General features: G+C 47.1%; 1 protein-coding gene across 2 annotated transcripts in view; it reads right to left on the reverse strand.

Annotated features, from left to right (window-relative positions):
* Nucleotides 1–2,405: 2,405 nt before the first annotated feature.
* B3GALT5 (UDP-Gal:betaGlcNAc beta 1,3-galactosyltransferase, polypeptide 5) overlaps nt 2,406–17,645 on the reverse strand; it is a 43,558-nt gene continuing 28,318 nt past the window's right edge. For both annotated transcript variants that reach the window (XM_010834949.1, XM_010834948.1), the window contains exons 2-3: nt 6,625–6,770; nt 2,406–5,724 (exon numbers count right to left, since the gene is read on the reverse strand). In XM_010834949.1, coding sequence (XP_010833251.1) covers nt 4,789–5,724 — 936 coding nt within the window. In that variant the 5' untranslated portion in view covers nt 6,625–6,770 and the 3' untranslated portion in view covers nt 2,406–4,788. The remainder of the gene's footprint in view (nt 5,725–6,624; nt 6,771–17,645) is intronic.

Raw genomic sequence — 17,645 nt, forward strand, 5'->3', positions numbered from 1 at the left:
TGCTTTTTCCAGTAGTCATGTATGGATGTGAGAGATGGACCATAATGAAGGCTGAGCACTGAAGGACTGATGCTTTCCAATTGTGGTGCTGGAGAAGTCTTGAGAGTACCTTGGACTGCAATGAGATCAAACCAGTCAATCCTAAAAGAAATCAGTCCTGAATATTCATTGGAAGAACTGATGCTGAAGCTGAGGCTCCAAAACTGATGCTGGGAAAGATTGAGGGCAGAAGGAGAAGCAGGGCAGGGATGAGATGGTTAGATGGCATCACTGACTCAATGGACACAAGTTTAAGCAAACTCCAGGAGATAGTGAGGGCTAGGGAAGCCTGGAATGCTGCAGTCCAAGGGGTCGCAAGGAGTTGGGCACAACTTCGCGACTGAACAACAACAAAGACTGGAAGGGTCATCACCTGAGGAAGTGAAGGCTGCAGGCAGTGTGGATCAGGAGTTGGGGGAGACAGTTCAGGACAAGTGCAGTTGTATATTTGCTCACCTGGTGATGTCAAGTAGGCCATGAAATTTATGAGGCTGAAGAGCAAGAGAAAGCCCCAGGCTGGAGATAAATGGGCACCCTCGGCACAAGAGGATATTTTAAACCATGGGGCTGGATGAGACCACCGGAGTACAACGAGGGGAAATAAATGAGGCCAAGGCAGAGTGAGAAGATGGAACAAGCAAAGGAGGGACCAGCGAGAAGGAGAGTCCAGAGCGTCCAGTGCCCCAGAAGTGGGCAAGACCAGCAGTGCAGGCAGCACAATGAGAACACAGACCTGACCTTGGAACCCACATCTCTCAGGTCATCAGTGACTTAAGTGAGAACCATCTCGTGGAGCCAGGCACCAGAGTCTGATTAGAGGGGATTTCAGATGAAGAGGAGACAAATTTAGGAGGACAAATATGGAAAACCGTCTCGGGCAGAAGAGCCAAAGGAGCAGACATGGGACAGTGAAGGGAACGGGCTTATGATGGTTTGGAAGATCAGAAACAACAGCCTGTCTGGGTGTGTGGGGGCTGAGTTGGCAGAAGGGGAAAACACAGAGAGGGTGAAAGTACAACCTGAGCAAGGGGCTTGCTCTGCAGAGGTTAGAAGAGCTGGGATCAAGCCCCCAAGTGGAGAGGCCGGCCCTATGGGAGCCCCTCTGGTTCCTTTGTACAGTCTCCAGCCCAGCGGAGGACTTGGGGTTCATGTCCTAAAGGGAGGGGGTGTGTGGTGTGGGAAGTCTGTGGAAGGGCCAGACGTGCAGCCTGAACCCCCAAGGGAGGGGGCACCTGCCTCCCTCTGAACACAGACTGCATCCCTCAGGCCAACTGACTGCCTAGGGGCGGCAGTGCTGATTGTGACCAACACATGTGGTGTTTCCAAGAACACTTCAGCTATGTGACCTTGAGCTAGCTGGTCATGCTCTCTCTGCCTTGGTTCAGTTCAGTTCAGTTCAGTCACTCAGTCGTGTCCGACTCTGCAACCCCATGAATTGCAGCACGCCAGGCCTCCCTGTACATCACCAACTCCCCGACTTCACTCAGACTCACATCCATCGAGTCGGTGATAGCATCCAGCCATCTCATCCTCTGCCGTCCCCTTTTCCTCCTACCCCCAATCCCTCCCAGCATCACAGTCTTTTCCAATGAGTCAACTCTTTGCATAAGGTGGCCAAAGTACTGGAGTTTCAGCTTTAGCGTCAGTCCTTCCAAAGAACACCCAGGACTGATCTCCTTTAGGATGGACTGGTTGGATCTCCTTGTAGTCCAAGGGACTCTCAAGAGTCTTCTCCAACACCACAGTTCAAAAGCATCAATTCTTCGGCACTCAGCCTTCTTCACAGTCCAACTCTCACATCCATACATGACCACTGGAAAAACCATAGCCTTGACTAGACGAACCTTTGTTGGCAAAGTAATGTCTCTGCTTTTGAATATGCTATCTAGGTTGATCATAACTTTCCTTCCAAGGAGTAAGTGTCTTTTAATTTCATGGCTCGGTTACTCATCTGTAAAGAAGGTTGGATTGCATCACTGACTTGATAGACCTGGATTTGAGCAAGCTCCAGGAGTTGGTGATGGACAGGGAAGCCTGGCCTGCTGCATTCCGTGGGGTTGCAAAGAGTTGGACACGACAGTGACTGAACTGAACTGAACTGAAAAGCAGGAAAGTGGGTAGTCACCTCCTGGGGAGTAGTTGTGAGCATTTAAGGAAGTAATACTTGTGAAGCCCTTATCTCGGTGTCTGGCAATTAGCCTTGGCCATCAGTGTCATGGATGTCCCATGTGGCTCAGTGGTAAAGAACCCACCTGCCCATGCAGGAGACACAGGAGATGGGAGTTAGATCCCTGGATCGGGAAGACCCCCTGGAGGAGGCATGGCAATCCACTCCAGTATTCTTGCCTGGAGAAATCCATGGACAGTGGAGTCTGGCGGGCTACAGTTACTGGGATCACAGAGTCAGACATGACCTAGCAACTGAGCATACACACCTGAGCACACATGAGCACCATTCCTCCCTGGACCTGTGAGTGAAGACAGCAGCCTGGCTCCTCTCCAGTCCCATTCTGAAATTCACTCTGGGTGCTATTGGAAGCACCCAGAGGCCTCACCTTGTCTCCTAATTTGCACTTTCACAGTTTCTTACTCTCACATACAAGCAAGACAGCATCACGGACTACACCTCTGGCTGAAACCTGCACTCCATGACAAACAAGCTGTGAGGTCTTGGGCAAGCCTCTGGGTCTCTTTGAGCTTTATTTTCATCCTATGTAAATGCCAGACCAAATAAGCTCAAAGGTGCCTTCAAGTTCTGTAGTCACAAAACATGTTTTTCCTTAGAGTATAAAAGGTCTTCATTATATAAAGAAATAGAATTGGGGATGGCGGCAAGGGATGTGTTTTGCAGAAAACTGTTTCAGAGCACACAGAGGGTGGAGCTGAGTGTGTGCTTGTGCTCCTATGGAGAGGGCTTTGGGCAGGTGCTGAGACCAGATCCTGAGTGAGATGAACCTCCCATCCCAGCCCAGCGGCCACATGGACATGCACACCAGACAAGGTGGACATCTAAGCACAAACGCAGCCCTATTGCCAAAGGCTCCTTCACCCTCAAAGCCCAAAGCCCACCGTTATCCCCCAAATCAGAGGGAGTCTGTCTCACGGGACTGAGGACTGGCCCTGCTAAATCCAGGCTTCAGAAAACAAGCTCAGTCCCTAATTTTCCCACCTGAGAAGGTAGCTTTTCTGAACATGACCCAGCACATTCAGAGAAGCTGGGATAAGAAAACACATCCGCCAAGAAGCAGCTCCACCCAGAAATGAAAAACACTGTGCAAAATAAGATGCCATTTTGCAGATCAACCCGGCTGTGACCATTCTGCAGCAGACACCTCTTCCTGTGTTCAGGTCAGAGCTTCGTTCAACATTTGTAAGTTTCACAGTCATGTGAGGCCTCGGCTCTGAGTGCTGCTAAAGTTCGGTGCAATAAAGTAGAAAGTAAGAACTGATCCTCCTGGAGATTGGGAGCAAGATGGCTTTGTATGTCAGTGTGACAGTGGCTGAATGGGCAGATTCTGCCAAAAAAAAAAAAAAAGTGTTTTGTTTCCACACAACCCTGCAGAACAGGCTCTTCCAAACCCCCATGAGATGCATACTAAAGTCCATATCACAAAATGCATCTGTTCCTTGGCCATCTGAGGAATGCAGTGACACTGAGCTGGGGTTGGGCTTAGGACACGCACTCAGGGAGACGCACCTTGGACCAAGACTCAGTTCAGCGTTCCACATCCCAGGGGCTGCTTGAGAGGGTCTTGACTTAAATCATTCCCAGTTCCCAGAAAAGCTCCCAGCATCCTTCATGGATGACGCATCCAACCACCCTCCAGTGTGCACTTGGAGACCTGAAGTGCAGACCAAGGACAGATGGAGCCAACAGACGGGGTCACCATGGACACCAGGGAAGAAATGCTGTTCTCTCAGGGATCCCCCACTCAGCAGAAGGGCCAACAGGTGTGTACAGCAGGCCAAGCTTCACAGTGATTTCTGAGCTGAATCTGGTTTCTAAAGACTGGATTCTATCCAGAACTGGGTGTTTCCTGGGGGTAGAGCTGCAGCCACTGCAGCAATGTCTTTGTAGTGAGTTGAGTGCCAAGCTGCTAACAGGGTCTCAGGCCAGCCAGACTCATTGTGAACCCAGGGAACTCAGTACCGGAGGGACGGGGGGCATTGGTTCACCCAAGTCTCTGCACTAAAAAGCACAAGAATGGGACTTGAGGAGGAAGAGGGGACTCTTACAAGGGACTGACGGATGCCAGCAGCAAGGCCCCCCTTGAAGCCCCCATGGCCACCATCCTCTCCCAGGAGGCAGCTCACAAGGGTGGACTGAGACGGGGGCTGCCGCCTGGGATCTGATGACACTGGGCTCTCCCCCTCGCTCTGGTGTCTGCCGGCTGTCATCCTTGAGACAGGTCCTCATCCCTCTCTAAGCTGCTGTCTCCTTGTTTGTGAAGTGGCAATGGTGACACCCACCACTCCATGTGGATGCTGTCTCCTGACATGAGAAGATGCAGCTGCACATGAGTTAGTGCCTCAGGGTAGGTGCTCAAGAGATGGTGTCTATTATGGCTTGGGTACCAAATGGGGCTTCATCCGTGGTGGCATTTATGTTTAGACAGGGAAGGCTGCAGGACCTTGTGTTCTGCCTCTTCCTTCCTTGCTCCCTCCCTGACCTGGGGAGTCTCAGCCACACCATCAAAGATCTTTCAAAAGCCATCACCGAGGTGGTCCACAGGCACTTCTAGGCTCCCCTCAGTTATCTGGACACTCTTCTGGCAGGGAACCTTCCAGAGCCTGCCAGTACCTCAGGATGTCTCGTGGCTTGATATGATGGGAGGCCACAATCTTCTTATAACGGCAGGTGGTGAACGGTAACCCATCAGGGAAGAAAGTCTGCTCGGAGTGAAGTTCCTCCAGTCTGATCTTCAGTCTTTTCAGGCAGAGCCCCACAAAGACATCTTCCAGTTTAATGAAGGGCACGCTATTGGCAACATGGTACACCTCACCCGCCACGTCGCTAGAGAAAACGTAGCCAGTGCCAGAGCAGAAGGGTGGGTACTTGTCCCACGGATATTCGTACTTACTGACAAACCACTTATTGAACCGTTTCCTGATGGGATACTCGTTCAGTTTTAGGAAGCCAGTGAAAAACCGAGTTGTTCTGTTTTTCTTCAGGAGCAGTTCAGTAAGATAGTAGATATTGACGAACATGTCAGAGTCTGTTTTCATCACAAAAGTTGTCTGTGGACAAAAGCTGTAGATCCACTGCATCCCCATCATGGTCTTCAGGGTCAGATTGAAATAATCATCTGTGAAGTCCTTTTGGATAATATCACGAAACTTCTGGCTCTCCTTGGCTACTTCTCTTGAGATGTGTTTACTGGGAGAAGTTCCCAGGAGAAAGAATGTTTTTATCCGCTTTCCCTTTATGATCTTTTCTTTTCCCCACGTGCTCCGGATGACCAAGCGGACAAACCACTGCTCATGAGATGAAGCTACCAGCAGTATAAGAAAGGGGGGATCCTGCCCACAATCTATATCTGGGAGCTGAAGGAAGTCCCCAGGTTCATTCTTGAAAATCACTGGTTCTCCTTTAAAAGGATTCAGATCCTCCAGGTTATAATACAGACAAAAGACTCCCAGGACCATCAGGGAAATATATACCCATCTCATCTTCATGTAAGCCATCTGAAAGGAAAACAATCAAATGGTTAGACCTCAAAAAGCAGGAGTATAGCTTTGCCCTGGGTGGCTGAGATGGGGGACGAGACGAGACCCATGCTTCATAGCTCAAGTTTTAGAAACTCTGGAGTCTTGTTGCAGACACAAGTGGAGTGATGAGATTCCACAGGGAGGCAGAGATGAGTGCCACCGTCTCTCACTCCCTGGTGGAAGATTGGGACCACAGGAACCAGGCAGTGGTCCTGGCTCCTTCATGGCGGGAGTCTCGGATCCCTGATCTAGAAGGACATGGAACCACACAGCTCACTAGGTCTGTCCTTCCAGTTCTGCCCTTCTCTGACTCCATAATGGCATCTAGCTAGAGAACCTGCAAGGCTGGAAAGCATATGTCTTAGACCCAAATGTACAGACCCCTGGCATTCTTCTTTGACTGATTTAAGCACCATTTCATCACTCCCAGAAAGAAGCAAGACCAGTCTTCAATGTGTACTACTACCTTGGAATTCCATCTGTGCAAAGCAGTGGCTTTTTTTTTTTTTCTTTTCTTTTCTTTTTTTTTTTAGGTTACTTTTTAAATCTCCTATTCTTTCACTGGACTTCCCAGGTAGCACTAGTGATAAAGAACTCACCTGCCAATGCAGGAGATGTAAGAGGCATAGGTTCAATCCCTGGGTGGGGAAGATCCCCTGGAAGAGGGCATGGCAACCCATTCCAGTATTCTTGCCTGGAGAATCCAATGGACAGAGAAGTCTGGCAGGCTAAAATCCATATGGTCCCACAGAGTCAGACACGACTAAAGCGACTTTACATGCACGCATGTTCTTTTGCTCACCTATCTCTTTTATTCTCCACAAATCCAGGATCATCCATGTCAGCATTATAACATTAAGAAAGCAGATAACTCACCCTTTTCCTGGGTAAGATGAACCTCTTGTTTGAAAGCTAAGCCAAAGGGTGGATTCCAAGAGCTGTCAGCATATGACATTCAGCACAATTAGGTCTTGGGCTTGGTTTATTTGCCAGAAAATGATGATTCTCTGCCTTGGGAAGCCCTATGAGGAAAAACCAAGAACAGTGTTATTCAAATTGCTCATGCCTCAGCAGCAGCTCTTTACTATTTGCTGTGCTGAGGCATTTGCCATAGTGCCGATGCACTACTCATCGGTAGGACATTATTCCCCAGCCTCACTTTTCTCTTCTGTAAAATGGTCCAATCAAGACACATCCCACCACATGGTTGCTCTGTTGACAATAATACGAGCATGCAAATATCTGAAAATCCTTTTAGCTTAGTGGGTTAGGACAGCATTCCAGAACTTTTTAAAGAGACACAGCAGACAACTAAGTCAGTTACAGTCACATAGTAGAGTCCATGGCTGATGTTTAAAGGCTTAACATAGGGAGGAAACACATCAATCCTCAATTCAATGTCTGTGTTTTCAGAATATCATGCTGGATAAGAGGACAAAAGGGCAAGAAAAGAAACCCACTGTGTGAAACAAAGAAGGGTCGGTAATTTTGACAGCAAAAGAGCACTTTGAAATTTCATTAAGGAAAAATCTGTTCCAAATACATTCCCCATAAAAGAAATGGAACAACTAGCCGACTCTCTGGAGGTCAACTTAATCCAGCTCTTGTTCTCCTGGGTCCCCCAGTGGAGCTCGTAATCAGCTGGAGCCCCCACCAACTTCAGAGAAATCACCCCAGGAGGCAAATGGACTTTGAGAATGATGCTGAGCTGATGCTGTAAGAGGCTAAGAAGTCTGTCCCTTTTTTTGTGAGACTGTACTTGCAGGGCTAGGATGTGTAGTCTATTTTGGCAGGGGAAGGGGGAAGGGAAACCAAATTGCATTTTCTCCTGCAGTATGCTTTAGAGAGAAACATAAAAGCCAATGCAGGCAAAAGATGCTCTTTTTCAATTCTGCTACCTTTCTCGGATAAGTCTGCTCTTCCTCAGCAGTTGTTTCAATAGTAACCCTCGGATCTCATCCCCCATCCTGTGCCCTTTCCTGGGACCCTCCATATGAATCTAAGTCCCCAGGAAGGGATGCTCAGCATCCAGGGGGCAGGAAGAGCGCCACGCCTGACCATCCAACTGGCCAAAGCTCGCTGGGGCTGTTTGTTTTCATGTGCAGTTGGAAGAAACTTCCTGCCCACAGTGCAGAGACCAAGAAGCAAGCTCTCCAAACGTTCTACTTTGCACCCCCAATTACATCTGCACCTCTGATTGAGTATACGGTGCGTCACCAGGACCCAGAATCCAACCCTCCTCCTGAGGTTGCAGCGCCTGGAGACAAAGGCATCAGAGGTCCACAGCCTGAGGGCTGGGAAGCCAAGGGGATGATCTAGAAGTTAAGTTTAAGGGGGCTGGTGGGAGGACCGCCTGCTGAAGGGAAAGATCTGGAATAGACAGCAACGGTCCACTCTGAGGCCAGAGACAGTGCCTGGGGCTGAAGCACACAACCAAGGGGCCTGTGACCTCGAAGGAAAGAGAACTGTCCAGCCTGCTGGATAGGCCACAAGGAAGATGTGGTATTCAAGCTCATTCTTGAAGGGCAGGTGTGATGTAACAGGTGGGAACAGGGATTGGGAATCCCAGCCCCAGGACTCATAGAGGACAGTGAGCAGTTCAGAGGGCTGGGTTTCACCTTCAGCACACCTGCTCCAGACCCGCCATCCTCATACATCTGAGAAGACTCTCACCATCCCCCAGGCCATTGGAGAGCAGACGGGCATTGTGGGGAAAGCAGAAAGAACAAGCAACATGCAGCCTGAACAACCTAGAGGCTCTCAAACTCAGGTGTAAGAATCTCCCAAGAGGCTGGTTAAAAATGCAAGATCAAAGCTTCCATTCCTTTAAAAAAAAATGAAATAATGCCATTTACAGCAATATCGCTGGACCTAGAGGTGAAGTGAAGTCAGGAAGAAAAAGATAAATATCACCCAGTATCACTTATATCTGGAATGTAAAATATGACACAAGTGAATTTATCTATGATACAGCAACAGACTCATGATGTAGAGGACAGACACGGAGTTCCAAAGGGAAAGGGGTAGAGGGGAAGGACAGACTGGAGTTTGGGATTAGCAGATGCTAACTATTATATACAGAATGGATAAACAACGAGGACCTACTGCATGGCACAGGCAACTGTATCCAATATCCTGTGATAAACTGTAACGGAAAAGAATACAAAAAAGAATGCATATACAGATAAAGCTGAATCACTTCAATGGACAGTGGAAATTAACATAACATTGTAAATCAACTATATAAAACTATATTCATTTCAATAAAATAAATTGTTTTTTAAAAAAGGTTCCATCCCACACAGACTCATATAACGCAGGTCTGGCACCCAGGAATCTGCATTTTAGTGTGTCCCAGGTGATTCCACTCTAGGCTGACCCCTTTGAAAACACCAGTGGGCACCACTTGGATAAAGCCATGTGAATGAAGCTCTCTACAACTGCCCCAAGCCCACGCTAGGCCACAGCTCTCAGCGCCCAGCCAGAGTCCAGCCTCGGCCCATTGGAGGAGGGCCAGGAGTCAGCGTCTGAAGCTACGGGAGCAATACAGTTCTTGCAGGGCAATGACTGTGTGTCAGCTTGCCGGAGCCAGGAGGTGCCTGAAAATCTGGTCAGACATGCTGGTTGTGTCTGTGATGCTGTTTTTTGGATGATATGAACATTTGAATCAGGAGTCTGGATAAAGCAGATTGCCCTCCCTAATGTGGATGGAAGCTCAGAGTCTGAACCACTGGACTGCCAGGGAAGTTCCTAGAAAGGTTTTTTGTATATTATGATGCTTTTTTAATGTCAAAACACCACAATATAGAGAAAATTAAAAACAGGATTAACACAACCCCAGGAAGTCTGGGCTTTACTTTTTCTGCAAACTCTGAAGCCTGGATGGCTGCTGGCCTGGAAGGCTGCTGTAACATACCAGTTGGCCAGACATAAAAGGCAGGCTTCCAAATCAAAGTATGTGGTTGCTATGATGATGCTCCAATATTTCATTAATTGCCAAATCAGTATGCACTCCATTTTCCATTTTAGATCAGTTTAAGACGCTGCAGAGCAGATTCTTAAAAGTCCTCTTTTGTTAACCTTAGGCACCCTGCTTGGATGGAAAGATGGAGGAATTTGGAAACAAAAGATCTTGTTCACATCAGGCTAGATCACAAGAGAGTGTTATTTGAGACAAACTGTTTAAATACTACCCACTTGTGTCTATGTCTCCAACTGGGGAGAACCATGCCTGCCTCTCAATATGGTTGGAAACCACTGGATGTCTGGTGGCAATTACTTCTGTCATGACTTTTTGGGGCTTACGGCAGGTCACTCCAAAATACGTTTCAATGGCATATGGATTATTTTGAATTACAGTTATTTAATAAGCAGCCAATGCAAGGACATTCTGACCCTCGTTTCTGTCCCCCCAAAATCAAAAAATCTGTCATGTGGAAAGTGCCCTCTCTGAATCTGGAACTAGAGAGACACCTTTATCTCCATAAATGAAGAATCTGGGGCAGAAAAGCGGATATAAACAAACCTTGCTGCTGCTGCTGCTGCTAAATCACTTCAGTCGTGTCCGACTCTGTGCAACCCCATAGACGGCAGCCCACCAGGCTTCCCGGTCCCTGGGATTCTCCTGGCAAGAACATGGGTTGCCATTTCCTTCTCCAATGCATGAAAGTGAAAAGTGAAAGTGAAGACACTCAGTCGTGTCTGACTCCTAGCGACCCCATGGACTGCAGCCTACCAGGCTCCTCTGTCCATGGGATTTTCCAGGTAAGAGTACTGGAGTGGGGTGCCATTGCCTTCTCTGAAACAAACCTTGTTACTTCTTTACTACTCCAGCCCAGACGCTGTCTAGATTCTTCACGAAGTAGCACCCAAAACCTGAGATTCTTTATCTTGTCAACATCCCACAAGTCTATTGTTTCTTTGTCTCAAAAGTTTAAAGGCTGCCTGCTTTGACCTCTTCTCAAGTCCCAATTCTATGAGATTTCGGTATATAGGAAGTAAAATTGTTTCTTTTTCTCCTGTTCATCTGCTCATGTCCAATTTTGCTAAGCGTACAACCACAAGAGCTCCAGATGAGTGCAGAGGGAAATGTCACCCTCCTGACTTCTAATTGAAGCAGGATGGAGACACCCCACACTGTCACCTCAGTCCTCCTTTTCAAGCCCACCTTGCAAGGGGATTCTGTCACAACAAGCAGAGGCTGCCCTACCCAGGGATGACCCCAGCCCGGAGGAGCGTGGGAAAAGTGGTCCAGGGATGCCCCAGAGCTCCACCCCTGGCTGGATGCTCGCATCACAGGCCACAGCCCTGGAGGGTCTGGGAGCACCAGAGAGAAAACACAGCCTGCTAGGTTCAGAGGACAGTAGCCACCTCTTGGAGGGCCAGTGAGAGGAAGAGAACTGGGCCTCCTAACAGTTCTCTGTGGAAGTGAGTTCTTCCTGAAGCCAGCAAGAGCCACAAACCCTTCTCAAACATTTTTATATTATGGAAACTTTCAACACAGTTCATAAAACAAAAGATACAAGTTAACCAAGGAAATCAATTATTTTGAAATAAATGCATCAAAATACTTTTTAAAGTGTACCAAAATAATACTCAGGCTTCACTGAGGGCTCAGTGATAAAGACTAGGCCTGCATGTCAGGAGACACAGAAGACGTGGGTTCGACCCCTGGATCAGGAAGACCCAGCACAGCCAAAAATAAAATAAATAAATAAATAAAACTTTAAAAGACATTTGGACACAGATAGGCACACTGGAAGAACACCAAGTGAAGATGAAGGCAGAGATGGTGGTGATACGTCTACAGACAGGGATCATCAAGGATTACCAGCAACCAGACTGGGACAGGCTCTCCCCACAGCCTCAGAAGGAACCAGCCCTGCCCACACCTGACTGCAAATTTCCAGCCGCCAGCCCCATGAGAAGATAAGCATCTGTCGACAGCCACACCATCCTATCTCCTCGGGTCCTGAGCCCTCGGTGTGTGGCAGTTTGTTACCGCAGCCCTAGGAACCTAACACAGCGCCATATTCATGATGGAAGGAAGTGCTGTTTCAATGAAAGGTTCATGACAAAAAGAATGTAATTTTTTTTCCCTTTCAAGGTGCTGGACCAGCTCTGGTGCTCAGGGTCTTCTGTCACCACTGGTAGACAGGTTGTCACACCCGAACTGAGGGATGGTCATGCTTCAAAACCGTGATGGCCATGATCCCAGGAGAGGGAAGATGCATGCATGCTCAGTCATGTCCAACTTTTGCCACCTCACAGACTGAAGTCTGCCAGCCTCCTCTGTCCATGGGATTCCGCAGCCAAGAATACCAGAGTGGGTTGTGACTTCCTTCTCCAGGGGATCTTCCCGACCCAGGGATCGAACCCGAGTTTTCTGCATTGCAGGCAGATTCTTTACCACTGAGGCATCAGGGAAACAGGAGGAAAGATAGCAGTCGCAGCTATCTGAAGCACTGGGTGACATCGCCCCCACATTTCCAGTCCCTCTAAGAAGGTTTTAATACTTGTTTTTATTGGACCTCCCTCAAGGGCCTGGGCACCAGTGCTGAGGTTGTGTGGAGTGGAAGCTTTGCACATTTTTACCACTTTCGGGGGGTAAAATATATTTTTCAATTTTATGGGGGCGGGGGAAGGGTGATGGTGGCTGACCATTTAAAAAATTTTTTCTACTTAACAAAATAAGCCATCAACTCTATTTCAACCCCTCTCCCATTTCAAAAATGTTCAAAACCATCTGCTCCGGCTCCCTGTGCCAGCTCCGTGGAGGCCCCCCTCCCTTCCCCTGAGAGGTGTCCTTGGACTGTGGCCACGCACACCAGCTGCCTGTGACACTGTGGGTCATTGCCAGGCCACTGGCCAGATTCTGGGCCCAGAGGTGTTCAGAGGGCATCTGGGGCCTCCTCTTTGGGACAAGGGAATTTGAACATCCAGACCCACAACAAATGGATTCTTCCTCTGCCTTTCCCATCACCTCACAACCTCAACCAAGGACCGTGAACAAAAATCCCATTCACCATTCACCACTCCTGCTGCTGGGACTGCAGGAAATTATATTGGTGAAGTGTCCCCACTGACACAGACTCAGGGGCATTGTATGTTTGTCCTTTTTGGCTGACCAGCTAGGACAGGAACACTTCCCACTGGAAGAGCTTTCATGTGGCCTCTGGCTTTCAAGAGGGAGCTAGCCCTGGGCCCTCACACCCTGGGTGCTTTCACTGCCTCAAAAAACCTCTTCTGAGTGTCTCCTTTGCAGAGGAGGGGCGGGGTCCAGGGGGCTGGGGCTCAAGGATAAAGAAAGTAAACTTTTGAGGTGCTCACAGCCCTAAGGATGAGCATAGCTGTAACTATGGACATGACACAGCAAGGAAAACCTGCCTGTGAACCTGAAAGGCCATCCTTGACAGAACTTCAATCAGCCTTCTCTGAACCCCCTTCTCAGCAAGACCTCAGCCTTGGACTCCCATGCCATCTTTGTGTCACCCTGTTTCATCAAGCTTCCTGCTAAGTGGGTTTACCCAGAATCCCTCACCCTCAATATCTGGTCAAGGGACTTCGCTGGTGGTCCAGTGGTTAAGAATCCACCTTGCAATGCAGGGGACACAGGTTCAATCCCCAGTCGGGGAACTAAGAACCCACATGCCTCGGGACAACTAAGCCTGGTTGCTGAGACCATGCACTGCCACGAAAGACCCCACATAACCTAATGAAGACTCCACATGCTGCAACTGAGACCCAACACAAACAAATAAATAAGTTTTTTATTATTATCTGGTCAAATTTCCTTCCCCCAAACTTGAGGCCCACCTTCGGCAATCATCCTGTCAAATTCAGTTTGGCCAGAATTCCCTGACCCCTAGTGTTTCCTCACAGTAATTCCCCAACCACGAACCCACTCCACCCCCCACAACCTCTTCCTTGGCTGTAAATCCTCAGTACTCAGAGTTGAGCCCAGCTCTGTGCCAAGGTCAAGTTTCCCCTATGACAGTACTTCTGGAATAAAAGCTGTTCTTGCTGTTTTATCTGCATCCCACTCTGGCTTTGCTTTCACAGCACAGAGGACAGAACCCCTACTTGAGGATGCTCAGGATTGCTGCTCCAGGGAGGCCCACAGGCAGAGGCAGGAATCTAGGAGGGACAAAGGGGACGCTTGGAAGTGAGGCTGGAGACCTGCACGGCCTTGAGGAGTCTGACTTTTCTGAGGACATCAGGGAATTAGTCCAGAGCTTCTCTAGGCTTTATGAACTGCTGAGTCTGGGGTCCTGGGGTGGGGGGACCTCTCTCCCCATCCGTAATAGAACATAGAAGCCTCCTGCTTGACCGTGGCAGCTCCAACCACCCCAAGTAGCTGAGAAAATAGAGCACTGAGATTCACACCAATGATCTCTGGTCTCAGAACAAGCAGACGCTGAGCTTTGAGAACACATTTAGTCTCCAGTTCTGTTTTACAGTATTTAACTATTATCACAGAAAAGAAATGGCCAGAAGAAAGCCATGATTGTTAGTAAGTTAGCACTTAGCAACTTAAAATACACCAAAGCAGGATAATTTCATTGGTTAATAATAATGCATTATATGAATTGCCTGGCTAGAAGACTCACAGGCAAGATTGGAATCAAGACTGGAATCAAGATTGCCAGGAGAAATATCAGCTACATAAGATATGCAGATAATATCACTTTAATGGCAGAAAGGAAAGAGGAACTAAAGAGCTTCTTGATGAAGGTGAAAGAAGAGAGTGAAAAAGCTGGCTTAAAACCCAACATCCAAAAAGTGAAGATGATGGCATCTGGTCCCATCACTTCATGGCAAATAGATGGGCAAAAAGTGGAAACAGTGACAGATTTTATGATTTGGGGCTCCAAAAATCACTGTAGATGGTGACCACAGCCATGAAATTAAAAGACACTTGCTCCTTGGAAGAAAAGCTACGACAAACCTAGACAGCAAGGTCTGTATAGTCCAAGCTATGTTTTTTTACACTGGTCATATACAGATGTGAGAGTTGGACCATAAAGAAGGCTGAGCGCTGAAGAATTAATGCTTTCTGACTGTGGTACTGAAGAAGACTCTTGAGAGTCCCCTGGACTGCAAGGAGGTCAAACCAGTCAGTCTTAAAGGAAATCAACTCTGAATATTCATTGGAAGGACTGACACTGAAGCTGAAGTTCCCATACTTTGGCCACCTGATGTGAAGAGCTGACTCACTGGAAAAGACCCTAATGCTGGGAAAGATTGAGGGCAGGAAGAGAAGGGGGTGACAGAGTATGAGATGGTTGGATGGCATCACTGATTCAATGGACATGAATCTGAGCAAACTCCAGGAGATGGTGAAGGACAGAGAAGCCTGGAGTGCTGCAGTTCACGGGGTCGCAATGAGTTGGACACAACCAAGCCAACTGAACAGCAACTATAATAATGCATATGTTGTATCTATTTGAACTTCTAATGGAACAAAAGGAGAAAAAATAAAGGTAATGAAGCCTGTTGCTGTTGGAATTTAAGTTGTTCAAAATAAATAGCATTCTATATGGTACTCCAGAAATAATGCTCTAATGGAAATTCCACCCCTCTCCCAACCCATATTAAGACAGAAGGAAAAAACAAGCTTAGTTATTTCACATGTAGATTTTAAACATTAAATGCACTAACAATTATGACGTTCTAAAGATATTATTAGGACACGTCACGGATGAAATCCTAATGAAGAGTCAAATATGTTATTTCTTTTTTTTTTATTTTATTTTTAAACTTTACAATATTGTATTAGTTTTGCCAAAGTGAACAAATAAGTATAGGCAATGCAGCTAGTTTAAAAACAAAGGGGAAATGATGTTTTATGAATTCATTCAGTGTGTAAAAATTCAATGAAACTTGTAGTTATGGTATTTTTTTTTCTGTACACATATTGTTTTTAAGAAAAAGTTAACTCTGAATTTTTTTATTTTAGGGCAGTCAAGCTGCCTTAACAGAACACAGTTGACATGGAGGCTTAAACCACGGACATTTATTTTCTCACAGATTCCGTGGCTGAAGTCTGAGATCAGGCTGGCAGTAGGGCTGGGTTGCAGCAAAAACCCTCGTCCTGGCTGGTGATGGCCAGTTTCTCCTTCTGTCCTCACGTGGCACAGGTGAGAGAAGAGGGAGAGAGAGAGAGGCAGAGAAAATGCACTAAGTCTAAACCTAGTCACCTCCCAAAAGCCCCAACTGCAAATATTACCATATCATCACAGTCAGTGAAGTAAGTCAGAAAGAGAAAGACAGACACCCTATGGTACCACTTTGAGGTACCACTTTGGAACCTCGAATATGACACAAACAAACCTGTCTATGAAACAGAATCAGGGACATAAAGATCAGACTGGTGGCTGCCAAGTGGGAGGTGGGTGGGAGAGGGGTGGAGTGGGAGGTAGGGATTAGCAGATGCCAACTTATATATATATATAGGATGAATAAACAACAAGGTCCTACCGTAGAGCACTGGGAACTATATCCAATATCCTGTGATAAAGCATAATGGAAAAGACGATGAAAAAGAATATATCTGTGTGTATACCTGAGTCACTTTGCTGTACAGCAATAATTAACACAACGTTGTAAATCAGCCACATTTCAATAAAAGAGAGACAGAGAAAAGATTGTCTTCATTTAGAGAATAGAGCACACACAGTAATTTTTGTTGTTGTTCAGTCACTCAGTTGTGTCTTTGCAACCCCATAGACACCAGATTTCCCTGTTCTTCACTACTTCCCAGAGTTTGCTCAAACTCATGTCCATTGAGTTGGTGATGCCATCCAGCCATCTCATACTCTGTCGCCCCCTTCTCCTCCTACCCTCAATCTTTCCCAGCATCAGGGTCTTTTCCCATGAGTCGGCTCCTCCTCCAATGGCATCAGGTGGCCAAAGTATGGTAGCTTCAGCTTCAGTCCTTTCAGTGAATATTCTGGGCTGATTTTCTTAAAGATTGACTGGTTTGATCTCCTTGCTACACAAGGGATGCTCAAGAGTCTTCTCCAGCACCACAGTTCGAAAGCATCAATTCTTTGGCACTCACCCTTCTTTATGGCCCAACTCTCACATTCATACATGACTTCTGGAAAAACCTTAGCTTTGACTATACAGATGTCTGCTGGCAAAGTGATGTCTCTGCTTTTTAATACATTGTCTAGGTTTGTCATAGCTTTTCTTCCAAGGAGCAAGTGTCTTTTAATTTCATGGCTGCAGACACATAATAAACCATTGCTGTCTGGAGACAAAATTCAAAAGCCTATGTCACTTGTCAATATAGCCGAGTGACTTTTTTCAGAAGCAGATAAATCTCTGGCAGAACAGCCTCTTGACTTACAGACCCGCCCCTCCACAGCACAAGCAGATAACCCTCAATCAGCAACTCCCTTTTAGTGTGAGATGACTTTCTCACCACGGATTTCATCACTCAGCAGCTCACTCTCAAGCATGACAGCCAACAGCCAAAGAAATCTACACACAGACAGGGAAAAACTGCACAGGCAATCTCGTCCACACAGTCAGGCCCACTCTTGAGCAGCCCCTGGTAATTATGATTATCACCATCTATCTTGCGCTGAAAGATAGCTTTGAACTGTGAGCTATTTCAGGCCCTAGACGTCACCGCAGTAAGTGTGGTAGGACAATCTGATTTCACAGTGGATGCTCTTATAACAAGGGCATGATGTCTACCCAAGATGACCAATACTTCTTTATGTCTGTCATCTTTTCCTGTATAGTAATCACATAGCTTCCTCCAGCCTGTTGTTACTCACTGTTTGTCTTTAAGAAAGTGGGCAGATTCTACTGATGACCTGTGGCTAGGAAAGGAGCTTTGTTTTTCTAGCAAACATACAGAAAACCTTGTGACCTCTGCAAGGCTT

The sequence above is a fragment of the Bison bison genome, unplaced genomic scaffold (assembly GCF_000754665.1).
Source record: "Bison bison bison isolate TAMUID 2011002044 unplaced genomic scaffold, Bison_UMD1.0 scf7180017864037, whole genome shotgun sequence".
Lineage (NCBI taxonomy): Eukaryota > Metazoa > Chordata > Mammalia > Artiodactyla > Bovidae > Bison > Bison bison.